Source organism: Mobula birostris, chromosome 5 (genome assembly GCF_030028105.1).
Source record: "Mobula birostris isolate sMobBir1 chromosome 5, sMobBir1.hap1, whole genome shotgun sequence".
Lineage (NCBI taxonomy): Eukaryota > Metazoa > Chordata > Chondrichthyes > Myliobatiformes > Myliobatidae > Mobula > Mobula birostris.
In genome coordinates this window covers 3,343,292-3,356,905 of record NC_092374.1, presented here as the reverse complement: position 1 = coordinate 3,356,905, position 13,614 = coordinate 3,343,292, and the positions used below count along the sequence as shown (strand labels likewise).

Genomic DNA, 13,614 nt, shown 5'->3' with positions numbered 1-13,614 from the left:
AGTTGGGAGAGGGAGGGTTTGAGAGGGTATCGGGGTGGGTGAGGGAGGGTTTGAGAGGGTATTGGGGTGGGAGTGGGAGGGTTTGAGAGGGTATCGGGGTTGGGAGAGGGAGGGTTTGAGAGGGTATCGGAGTTGGGAGAGGGAGGGTTTGAGAGGGTATCGGGGTGGGAGAGGGAGGGTTTGAGAGGATATCGGGTTGGGAGAGGGAGGGTTTGAGAGGGTATCGGAGTTGGGTGGGGGAGGGTTTGACAGGGTATCGGGGTGGGAGAGGGAGGGTTTGAGAGGGTATCGGGGTGGGAGGGGGAGGATTTCAGAGGGTATTGGGATTGGGTGGGGGAGTGGAGGATTTGAGGGGTTATCAGGGTGGGGAGATGATGTGCAGCACCTGACGATGAGGGTGAGATTCTCCCCCGGGTCGGGAGGCTCAGATAGTCGGCAGTTCATCCATTCAGTCTGTCCCCGCTCCTGGAAAGTGACGAAGCAGAGCAACTGTGGAGGGTCAGGCTCGTCGTCCGTGTCTGCAACACAGAGCAGGGTCAGAGCCCGACCCTTGATCCCTGACCCCACCCCGAAACCTGAACTCATCCCCGACCTCTGACTCCTGGCCCCTGCTCCCAACCACTGAATCTGCTGCCCTGGACACTGACCGTGACACCCAATTCCCTCAGCTGCTAGTGAAGTTGTGTATAACTCCCACAGATACACAAACCCCCTCCCTCACTGAGGAACGTGAGAAGGGGGAAATGTTGGGGGAGGGAGGAGGGGAGAAAGGGAACGGGGTGTGAGTGTACAGGGAGGTGTGGCGGTGGAAGGGTCCCGACTGGCGATGGGTGGGATGAGGTGACAGTCGCCTCCTGTGGCCTGGGTCCGGGTGTAGGGTGTAGCAGTGAGAGAGGACAAAAGGGCAGGGTTACAGGGGTGGAGGAGCAGGCAAATGGCATGATTGCACTGAGCTTCGGAAGGTTGTTGGCATACTGAGGGATCTTCATCAGCTGAATAACTAGGCTAAGGGATGGCAAATGGAGAAGGACAAGATACTGCACTTTGGAAAGTCAAATATAAGTACGATTTTTGACAGTAGACAGAACTCCCAGAACAGAGGGACCTTGGAGTACAAGTATTTATACGAGTATTTCCTGAAAGTAGAATTACAGGTAGACAGGATAGTGAAAAAACTATCTATCACACTTGCCTTCATCAGTCAGGGCGCTGAGTATGCAAGTTGGGAGGTTACTATGCAGTTGTACAGTTTTTGACATTCTGCGAAAGGGAAGATGTTATTAAACTGGAAGGAGTGCATTAAAGTTTTACAAGGAATTCACCAGGACTTGAGGGACGGGGTTTTACAGAGAGGTTGGACAGGTTAGGACCACAGGAGACTGACAGGAGATCTTATAGAGGTGCTTATGGTCAGATAGGATGAATGTACTCAGTATTTTTCACAGGGCTGGGGAATCAAGAACTGGAATACACAGGTTTAACGTGAGAGGAAGGAATGAGTGGCAACTGTTTTCCATGCGAAGGGTGGTATTTTTGTAGAATGAGCTGCCAGAGAAAGTGTTTGAGGAAGGTACAGAAATAACTTTTCAAAGACGGTCGGACGGATTGGAAAAGATGAAAGACTGGCTTGTTTTGTCACATGTACATCGAAACGTCATGTGCTATGGTAGTGAGTGGTTCGTGCAACACGACTGCAGCTCAGGGCGTCAGAGTCCAAAGTTCAATTCCAGTGATGTCTGTATGTTCTCTGTGTGACTGCAAAGGCTTCCTCCAGGTGCTCTGGTTTCCCCCACAGTCCAAAGACAACCAGTTTACTAGGTTAATTGGTCACTGTAAGTTGCCCTGTGATTAGGCTGGGGTTAGATAGTTAGGTTGCTGGGTGGACAGGTACTAGGTTAATAGTTACTGTAAATTGCCCTGTGATTAGGCCGGGTTAGATAGGTTGCTGGGTGGACGGGTACTAGGTTAATTGGTCACTGTAGGTTGTCCCGTGATTAGGCCGGGTTAGATAGTTACGTTGCTGGGTGGACAAGTACTAGGTTAATTGGTCACTGTAAGTTGTCCTGTGATTAGGCCGGATTAGATAGTTAGGTTGCTGGGTGGACAGGTACTAGTTTAATTGGTCACTCTAAGTTGCCCTGTGATTAGGCTGGGTTAGATAGTTAGGTTGCTAGGTGGTGCAGCTCGTTGGGCTGGAAGAGCCTGGTCAACACCATACCTCTAAATAAAAATAACACGCGGAGTGAAGTGCATCATTTGCATCAAATCAGATCTGGCACCAACATAGCATATTTACTAACAATCAACGCACACAACTCACTAACCCTAACCTGCACTTATTGAGAATGTGGGAGGAGACCATGGCTCCCAGAGGAAAGCCACATGGTTATGGGGAGAACACACAAACTTCGCACAGACAACAGCGGGAATTGAACCCAGGGCACTGGCGTTGCAATAAAAGCAGCAATAACAAATCTTAAAGTACAGCTGGACAGGTAGATGCATTGGGAAGGTTCAGATTTTGGGGCCGGGTGGGACAGAAGGGTGGCGTACCTCGTTCAGCCCGGAACAGTTAGACTGAAAGGCCTGCTTCCTGGCTGTATGTTGCTTTTTTATACAAAATATCTTTATTACAAATTCATTTCTACAATATATACAAACCAGTGACTAACACAATTACTACACTACAAATAGACAATACACATTAAACTAAAACGTTTCCACGTCTGTCAATGATAGCAATAACCCCCCGCGGAGCCCAACGGTCCCGGAACGCCTCTAAGGTCGCCGTGGACCGCGCGTGTTCCTTTCCAATATTCACCCGAGCACGAACATACTCCCTAAACACTGCCAGGCAGTCCGCCCGGGGAGATCCTCCCGCCACCCGCTTCCAGGAGCCATGCATGGCAGTTTTCGCCAGCCCCAGGAGCAAGTTGACAAAGACATCCTCATCCCTCTGTGCCCCCCTCCTTACTAACTGACCGAATATAAATAGGGTGGGGCTGAAATGCAACCAGCAGGTGAGAAACAGCCCACGCAAATACGCAAAAAGGGGCTGCAGCCTCGCACACTCCGTGTACATGTGATACACGGCCTCCTCCAGCCCGCAGAAGTGACACGCGGCTGGGAGATCCGTGTACAGACTAAAGAATTTATTACAAGGCACCGCTCTATGCAGCAGCCTCCACCCCGGATCCCCAAGGTGCATGGGAAGAACCCTCTCGTAAAGGGACTTCCATTGGGGACCTCCCTCACCTCCAGGTGGAAAGACCGACCGCCATGGCTTGTCGGGACGGTGGACAAGGGCAAGGAAGCGGAGGGTGTGGAACAGCAGCCCATACAGATACCTCCTACTTGCATCCCTGAATGGGATTGTGGGTGTCGATGAAAGACGGCTCAAGTTGTGTGGATTCGGCTCCCGGGTAAGGCTGCGGGGCCTGGGCCCAACGAGCAGCTCAGCCTGAGTCGATCCACACACCTGAGCCGTACTGACATCCGTTGAGGCAGGGCAAGCGTCGGCCAGGACCCCGCCCTCTGCCAGAAGAGGGGATTCCCGGCCTGAGACAACCATGTTCCAGACTCTCAGTAGGTCCTGCTAGAAGCCGGGCAGCCTCTGCAAAGCAGCATGGCTGACGGCCACCGGTGTTAGCTGCATATCGTCGTGAAGACAGCAGCCCCTCCGGAGGAAGAAAGTCGCCAACACGTGCCACCTGGGAGGGTGCTCGGCATACAGGAATCTCTGCAGAGTCCTGAGGCAGAGAGCTGCGTCGTGTGCGTACACTCACCAGCGACTGTCCGCCCTCTCCTACTGGGAGACTCAAGACCGCTGCGGAGACCCAGTGTTTCCTGTTTCCCCAGAAGAAGTCCACTAACTTCCTCTGTATTCTTGTGACAAAGGGGCAGGAGGGGACATCTGGTGCTCCACTCAAAAGCTCTCATCTCCTCTGGCAGGGAGTCCACCTGCCACTGACCCGCTAAGAGTTCGGAATATTTTGCCCAGTTGATCCTAGTGGAGAAAACTTCTTGGCACTCACGTATCCTCTGCAGGTCACTGGGATCTGTCACCACAAGCAGTACATCGTTGAAGTAGGCCGAGAGGACGACCTTAATGTTCGGTTCGCGCAGAACCAGACCCGTCGGCCTTCCTTGAAGAAGGTTCAGGAATAGCTCGACACAGGTCGCATACAACAGCGCTGAGCCAGGTCAGGTTTGTGAGCTCGATTGTTCTCCTCCTTTGAAAGTAGTTGTGGGAGGACATAGAGCAATAAAATGGCCGATAATGCATTTTGACAGGACAGGTCAGGACTTGGGAGAGGAGGGCTGGAAACAGCAATTAGAGGGGAAACACTGTCCAATAAGTGGGAGATGTTTACAGGTGAGGCAATAAGAGTTGAGAGCCAGCACATCCTTATGAGGATCAGAGACAGAGATTACAGAACCTCAACCAAAGATGAATATTAAAGGTTTAATCAGGGAAAGAAAGAAATGTGTGTCAGGTATCGGAAAATTGTACTGAGCCAAGTGGCATAGGGTTTATAGACCATAGAGGTTTATGGATCACTGGGCTCTCTTCTCGGGAAGATGAGACCTGTACAGAAGGGTCAGCTTGTACCTGAACTGGATATAACCATATAACCATATAACAATTACAACATAGAAACAGGCCATCTCGGCCATTCTAGTCCGTGCCGAACACTTACTCTCACCTGGTCCCACCGACCTGCACTCGGCTGATAACCCTCCATTCCTTTCCTGTCCATATATCTATCCAATTTAACTTTAAATGACAACATCGAACCTGCCTCAACCACTTCTGCTGGAAGCTCCTTCCACACAGCTACCACTCTCTGAGTAAAGAAGTTCCCCTCATGTTACCCCTAAACTTTTACCCTTTAACTCTCAACTCATGTCCTCTTGTTTGAATCTGCCCCACTCTCAATGGAAAAGGCCTATCCACGTCAACTCTATCTATCCCCCTCATAATTTTAAACACCTCTATCAAGTCCCCCCTCAACCTTCTATGTTCCAAAGAATAAAGAACCAACTTGTTCAACCTTTCTCTGTAACTTAGGCGATGAACTTAGGTTTACAGAGGAGATTTACCAGGATGCTGCCTGGTTTAGAGAGTATGCATTAGGATCAGAGATTAAGGGAGCTAGGGCTTTACTCTTTGGAGAGAAGGAGGATGAGAGGAGACATGATAGAGGTGTACAAGATAATAAGAGGAATAGATAGAGTGGATAGCCAGTGCCTCTTCCCCAGGGCACCACTGCTCAATACAAGAGGACATGGCTTTAAGGTAAGGGGTGGGAAGTTCAAGGGGGATATTAGAGGAAGGTTTTTTACTCAGAGAGTGGTTGGTGCGTGGAATGCACTGCCTGAGTCAGTGGTGGAGGCAGATACACTGGTGAAATTTAAGAGACTACTAGACAGGTATATGGAGGAATTTAAGGTGGGGGCTTATATGGGAGGCAGGGTTTGAGGGTCGGCACAACATTGTGGGCCGAAGGGCCTGTACTGTGCTGTACTATTCTATGTTCTATGTTCTATGAAACCCAGGTAACATTTCTAGTAAATCAATTTCCCTCAGGATCAAGTATGACAATGACTATGACTATGACCATGACTAAATCTTCTCTGTACTCAATAGAGGACATCTTTCCTATAAGTCGGTTAAAGGAAGATTTTGTGGGTTTCGTTTTTGATATATACAGTACATTAATTATTTGCATCTGAGGAGAAGTGGCATAACAACATGGTTTGCTGACGACACAAAACTTGGGAGGTCCCAGTGGTAAGGTTTATTAATGCTGCACTGTGGGGCTTAAACAAGATTTGCAGTGGGATGGGAACCAAAGTGCCAGAGAGTTAGTGGAGAGGTTGCGGGGGTAGATGTTGGTAAGACCTCAGACAAAGTTAGGAATCAAAAGGTTGAGTATTGTGTGACTAGTGTCCTGAGCTGCCTATATTTCAATGCAAGAAGCATCAGAGGAAAGACAGACAATAGTCCTGAAGATGAGGTAGCTGGTTTACAAACAGAGATAAAATATGTAGTGAGGAGAGCCTGTTGATTGGTCAACATTGCAGTCAACAGGATGAGTTGCAACATAAAAGGTTGATAAAACTAAAAGGGGTGAATACAGGACCGGAAGTGTTATATTTGAATGTGCACAGTATATGGAATAAGATAGATGAACTTGTAGCACAGTTACAGATTGACATGTATAATGTTGTAGGCATCACTGAATCATGGCTGAAAGAAGATTATAGCTGGGAACCTAAAGTCCAAGGATACACCTTGTAATAAAAGAACATGCCAGAAGGCAGAGGATGTGGTGTGGCTCTGTCGGGGAAAAAATGAAATCAAATTATTAGAAAGAGGTGACATCGGGTTGGAAGGTGTTGAATCATTGTGGATAGAGCTAAGGAACTGCTAGGGTAGAAAGACCCTGATGGGAGTTGTATACAGACCCCAAACAGTAGCAAGAAAGTGATCCTCAAATTACAATGGGAGATAGAAAATGCATGCCAAGAGGGCAACGTTACAACAGTCAAGGGGCACTTCAATATGCAGGTAGATTGGGAAAATCAGGTTGGTGCTGGTTTTCAGGAGGGGGAATTTCTAGAATGCCAACAAGATGGCTTTTTAGAGCAGCTCATGGTTGAGCCCAAAAGGAGATCAGCTATTCCGGATTGGGTGTTGTGCAATGAACCAGAATTGATTCGAGACCTTAAGGTAAAATAACCCTCAAGGGCAAGTGATCACAATATGATCGAACTCACACTGAAATTTGAGAAGGAGAGGTTAGAGTCAGATGTATCAGCATTACTGTGGAGTAGAGGGAAAGAGCAGAGGCATGAGAGAGGAGACAGCCAGAATTGACTGGAAAAGAACACTGGCAGGGATGACGAAAGAGCAGCGATGGATGGGATTTTTGGAAGGCACAGGATTTATACATCCCAAAGAGGAAGGAGTATTCTGAAGGAAAGTGACACAACTGAGGTTAACAAGAGAAAACAAAGGCAACATAAAAGCCAAAGAGAGGGCATAAAATCGAACAAAATTTAATAGGAAGTTAGAGGATTGGGAAGCTTTTAAAAACCAACAGAAGGCAACTAAAAAAGTCGTTAAGAAGGTAAAGATGGAACACAAAGGTAAGCTAGCCAATAATATTAAAGAGGTTAACAAAAGTTTCTTCAGCTATATAAAGAGTAAAAGAAAGGAAGTGGATATTGGACCACTGGAAAATGATGCTGGAGAGGTTGTAATGGGGAACAAGGAAATGACAGATGAACTGGCATTTTGCATCAGTCTTCACTGTGCAAGACACTAGCAGTATGGTGGAAGTTCCAGGTGTCAGGAGTCATGAAGTCTGTGATGTTACCATTACTAGAAAGAAGTTTCTCAGGAAACTGAAAGGTCTAAAGGTAGATAAGTCACCTGGACCAGGCGGTGTACACCCAGGGTTCTGAAAGAGGTAGCTGAAGAGATTGTGGAAGCATTAGTAATAATCTTTCAAGAATCACTAGATTCAGGAATGGTCCTGGAAGACTGGAAAATTGTGAACGTCACTCCACTCTTCCAGAAGGGAGAGAGGCAGAAGAAAGGAAACTATAGGCCAGTTAGTCTGACCTCAGTGTTTGGGAAGATGTTGGGGTTGATTATTAAGGATGAGGTCTCAGGGTACTTGGAGGCACATGATAAAACAGGACAAAGTCAGCATAGTTTCTTCAAGGAAAAATCTTGCCTGACAAATCTGGTGGCATTCTTTAAAGAAATAACAAGCAGTATATTCAAAGGAGAATCAGTAGATCTTGTGTATTTGGATTTTCAGAAGGCCTTTGACAAGGTGCCACACATGAGGCTGCTTAACAAGCTACAAGCCCATGGTATTACAGGAAAGATTCTAACATGGATAAAGCAGTGGCCGATTGGCAGGAGGCAAAGAGTGGGAATAAAGGAAGCCTTTTCTGGTTGGCTGCCAATGACTAGTGGTGTTCCACAGGTGTAGGAACCAATTCTTTTTATGTTTGGATGATGGAATTGATGGCTTTGTTGCAAAGTTTGCAGACGATATGAAGATAGGTGGAGGGGAAGATAGTTTTGAGGAAGTAGAGAGGCTACAGAAGGACCTCAACAGATCAGAAGAGTGGGCAAAGAAATGGCAGATGGAATACAGTGTTGCGAAGTGTATGGTCATGCACTTTGGTCGAAGAAATGAGAACATTCAAAGAGGAAACAAAAAGTTTTCTCAGATATATAAAGAGTAAAAGACATGTGAGTGGATATCGGATCACTGGAGAGGTGGTTGTGGGGAACAAAGAGATGGCAGACAAACTTAATAAGTATTTTGTATCAGTCTTCACTGTGAGGGACACTAGAAGAATGTGGAGGTATTAATAATGATCTTTCAAGAATCATTAGCAGTATGCCAGAAATTTGAGAGTTGCAGGGGGCAGAAATGAGTGTTGCTGCTATTAATAAGGAGAAGGTGCTTCGGAAGATGAAAGTTTCTTGTTTAACCAGAGCGTCAAAGGTTCTAGGGAGAGACTGGTGAATGAGGTTGAGAGGCATAATAGATCAGCCATGATGGAATGGCAGAGGAGACTCGAAGGGCCAAATGGCCTCATTCTAGTATGACTTTTGGTCTAATATAGAACCTATCAACCTCTACTTTAAATATATCAAATAACTTGGCCTCCACAGCTGTTTGTGACAATGAATTCCACAGATTCACCACCCCATGACTAAAGAAATCCCAGGGTTGCATTCTTATCCAAGTTACTTGCATAGGGGTCCTGTACTGACCCCTGCATTAAACCACTGGTTTCAGGCCTCTCAGTGGAGTAACGGCCCACCATTGCTCCCTGCCTCCCTTCTCTCAGCCAGTTTTGTATCCAGTTGTAAACACACCTCAGATCCCAAGTGCCTTTAACAAGTGACCTTGGCAAAGCCTTACTGAAGTCACATCCAGGACTCAGACCAGTACAGCAAAGAAAACAGGAACTTTGGGCCACAATAATAACATGGCCAACTGAACCAAATCCTGCTTTCAGAATGCCTATATCTGCCCACTTCCTGCACATTCACGTAACTGTCCTAAATATCTCTTACACACCCTGTCACGTCTGCCTCTGTCACCACCCCAGGCACCCACCGCTCGCTCTGTAAAAAACTTGTTCCTCACATCTCCTTTGAAATTACCCTCCTCTCATCTTAAATGCTTGCCCTCTGGTATTAAATATTTAGACCAGAGAAAAGATACTGTCTGTCTGCTCTATCTATAGAACATAGAATATAGAATAGTACAGCACAGTACAGGCCCTTCGGCCCACAATGTTGTGCTGATCCTTAAAACCTGCCTCCCATATAAGCCCCACCTAAAATTCCTCCATATACCTGTCCAGTAGTCTCTTAAACTTCACTAGTGTACCTGCCTCCACCACTGACTCAGGCAGTGCATTCCACGCACCAACCACTGTCTGAATAAAAAACCTTCCTCTAATATCCCCCTTGAACTTCCCATCCCTTACCTTAAAGCCATGTCCTCTTGGATTGAGCAGTGGTGCCCTGGGGAAGAGGTGCTGGCTATCCACTCTATCTATTCCTCTTATTATCTTGTACACCTCTATCATGTCTCCTCTCATCCTCCTTCTCTCCAAAGAGTAAAGCTCTAGCTCCCTTAATCTCTGATCATAATCCATACTCTCTAAACTAGGCAGCATCCTGGTAAATCTCCTCTGTACCCTTTCCAATGCTTCCACATCCTTCCTATAGTGAGACGACCAGAACTGGACACAGTACTCCAAGTGTGGCCTAACCAGAGTTTTATAGAGCTGCATCATTACATCGCGACTCTTAAACTCTATCCCTCGACTTATAAAAGCTAACACCCCATAAGCTTTCTTAACTACCCTATCCACCTGTGAGGCAACTTTCAGGGATCTGTGAACATGTACCCCGAGATCCCTCTGCTCCTCCACACTACCAAGTATCCTGCCATTTACTTTGTACTCTGTCTTGGAGTTTGTCCTTCCAAAGTGTACCACCTCACACTTCTCTGTGTTGAACTCCATCTGCCACTTCTCAGCCCACTTCTGCATCCTATCAATGTCTCTCTGCAATCTTTGACAATCCTCTACACTATCTACAACACCACCAACCTTTGTGTCGTCTGCAAACTTGCCAACCCACCCTTCTACCCCCACATCCAGGTCGTTAATAAAAATCACGAAAAGTATAGGTCCCAGAACAGATCCTTGTGGGACACCACTAGTCACAATCCTCCAATCTGAATGTACTCCCTCCATCACCACCCTCTGCCTTCTGCAGGCAAGCCAATTCTGAATCCACCTGGCCAAACTTCCCTCGATCCCATGCCTTCTAACCTTCTATGCCTTTCATAATCTATAAACTTCTATCGGATCTCCTCTCAGCCTCCACCATTCCAGAAAACAACCCAAGTTTATCCAGTTTCTCATTATAACCCATGCCCTCTAATGCTGGCAACATCCTGATAAGACTATTCCGCACCCTCTCCACATCGTTCCTTTCTATCTTTCCCACCGCCTGTAATTTCATTGACTTTTGAAGTCACCCTATCAACACCTTCAATAAAACTCGCACAAGGCCACACTGCCTCCTCTTAGTCAGTCCCTGCCTTTGCAAGGTGGTGGCAAGCACACTTATGAAAGGGATTTGGACAGGTTCTTGGATAGGGAAGGGAGAGGGATATGGGAATGTGGGAAATGGGATCAGTTAGCATGGAAGACATGATACAATTGAGGTTTCTGTCCTCATTCTCAGAGTCACAACGCCAACAGAACATATGTAGACTCAGCTCTTTGGCTCTATAATTCTTTCAATTTCTTTAACCACGGCTATTTGATCCCCTCACCCATTTCACCCATCACATCCTCAGGCAATCCTGACAGCATCGTCTACTGACTTTCCCTCCATAGATACCACAGACTCTGCCCTCTCTTCCTATTATTTCCTAAGTGGCTGATATCATACCTTTTATTACAGATTCCAAAGCATTCCAGACCATCAGTGACAGGAATGGAAGGGTTAACATATGAGAAGCATTTGATAGCTCTGGGTCTTTTATCACTGGAGTTTAGAAGAATGAGGGGGGAATCTCTTGCAACTTATCGAATATTGAAAGGCCTAGAAAGAGTGGAAGTGGAGAAGATGTTTCCTATAGCCGGGTGTCTAGGACCACAGTCTTAGAATAGAGATTTGTCAATTTCCTTAGCAAGAAGGTGGCTGTGGAGGCCAAGTCATTGGGTACATCTAAAGCAGAGGTTGATAGGTTCTTCATTAGTCAGGGCATGAAAGGTTACGGGGAGAAGGCAGAAGATTGGGGTTGAGGGGGAATAAATAAATCACCCCTGATGAATCTGCTCCTATGTCTTATGAACTTATAATGGATCAGCAGTTCCCAGACTGTCCTTCTACGGGTGAGATCTGCGGGAATACTTACTGTACCCACCGGCGACGTTCCTGTGACAGCGATCACATCTGTGTTCACCAGCTTGTGTGGGCACACGTGCACGGAGGTATGGATCCTATGACACTGACGTTCTGCCCACCCCGCCACATCTCGCTCTACCCCTGTGGCCCTCATTCCTGCAGATGGTTATTATATTTCTAAACTCAACGTCCAGCTTCTGTTCCCTGTCCCTCTGTCCTAGCCCTCCTTTCATTCCCCTCGTTCCCCTGCCAGGTTCTGTCTCGTGTCTTGGTAGATTACAAGAAGCTCACACATACAGCCTGGTTGTTGACCTGAAACTCAACAGGAGCAGCCACAGACAGCCTGGCTGTTAGGGGTTGGGAATCCTGGGGTCTGACTCACCTCCTGACACCCCAGGCTCTCTCTGCCATCCACAAGGCTCAGGTCAGGAGTGACGGAACATTCTCCACTTTGCTGGGTGACTGTGGCTCCAATGACCTCCAGGCAACAGCCAGAACACCACTGCCCACTCAATTGGCACCCCATCCAAACTACAGCCCACTCGATTGGCACCCCACCACATCACAGCCCACTCGATTGGCACCTCATCCACACCACAGCCCGCTCGATTGGCACCCCATCCACACCACAGCCTGCTCGATTGGCACCCCATCCACCCCACAGCCCGCTCGATTGGCACCCCACCACACCACTGCCCACTCGATTGGCACCTCATCCATCCCACAGTCCGCTCGATTGGCACCCCACCACCCCACAGCCCGCTCGATTGGCACCCCATCCACACCACTGCCCACTCGATTGGCACCCCACCACACCACTGCCCACTCAATTGGCACCTCATCCACACCACAGCCCACTCGATTGGCACCCCACCACATCACAGCCCACTTGATTGGCACCTCATCCACACCACTGCCCACTCGATTGGCACCTCACCACACCACAGCCCACTCGATTGGCACCCTATCCACACCACAGCCCACTCGATTGGCACCCCATCCACACCACAACCCACTGGATTGGCACCCCATCCACACCACAGCCTGCTCGATTGACACCCCATCCACCTCACTAAACGCTTTTCTCCTTGTAGCCCTGACACATAGTGAGCACATGCTGAGGGAGAGAGGTGGGGGCAGAGGGAGCTTGAGGAGGGGAGGGACACAGACTTCAATCCCCATTGAAATCCAAGGGGATGGATTGAAGGACCGGGGGATTCAGTAGTTACTAAAGATGTGCCCCCAACACACCAGCCTTAGAGAAAGAAACACCACTCCAACCGGCTGATGGAGATTGCCCGGGTGGGAGCCATAAGCTCTGAGCCAATGGTCTGTGTCAGCAGCCCCTTCCCATCTGGGCCCGCCCTCGCTTCAAACAGCTGAATGGTATCTTGGTGGTGCCCTCCTGACCACCTGCTCACAGCCTCTCTGTCACCCACAGGGCAGGGAGGGTGCAGAAAGACAGAGGGTGACAAGGGGAAAAGGGAGAGGCCAAGGGTATGGTGAGTGGGAGATGAGTGAGCTGGGACAGGAATGGTATGAGCCCGTGGGGGATCGAGCATGAGACAACGCAGCCTCCCGCCACCTGCACCACCCCACCCCGTCCATCCCCAATCACCGGCCGAGGCACCACCTCCCCGCGGGCACGGTGCGACCCCAGTGCCCCAGCCCTCTCACCATCAGAGCCGCTCTCGGCCAGCAGCAGGGAGACAGGCAGCAGCAGAAAGGGTAGCAAGACGTGAGCATCCATCTCCTTACTCCCAGCATCGGTCTGACAAACAGCAGCTCAGAAACCACATCCCGTACCGTCGCGGAAATTAACCCTTGCACCACTGAACTGCTCCGCCAATAGCTGCCACAGTTTCGGTGCCACGGCCGAGAGGCTGCAGAGAGGCAGAGGGGTGGGTAGGGAGCAGTCCACACCGTAGTTGTACGTCCCCTATGGGCAAGGCACACACAGAGAGGATTTGGCCCATTTGAGCCATCAAGTTTGTTCCAGCATTCAAAATCAGACTCAGGTTCACTGGCGTATGCTGTGAAATTTGTTATCTTTGTGGCAGCAGCACAAAGCAATACATATTAATAACATCTGTGAATTACATGAAGAAATATATATTTTAAAATAATTAAATAATTTG

General features: G+C 48.4%; 1 protein-coding gene across 1 annotated transcript in view; it reads right to left on the bottom strand.

Annotated features, from left to right (window-relative positions):
• The window catches only part of il7r (interleukin 7 receptor), a 47,686-nt gene extending 34,418 nt beyond the window's left edge, over nt 1-13,268 (bottom strand). The window contains exons 1-2 of the mRNA XM_072257498.1: nt 13,154-13,268; nt 386-518 (exon numbers count right to left, since the gene is read on the bottom strand). Coding sequence (XP_072113599.1) covers nt 386-518; nt 13,154-13,226 — 206 coding nt within the window. The 5' untranslated portion in view covers nt 13,227-13,268. The remainder of the gene's footprint in view (nt 1-385; nt 519-13,153) is intronic.
• Between the last annotated feature and the right edge of the window lie 346 nt (nt 13,269-13,614).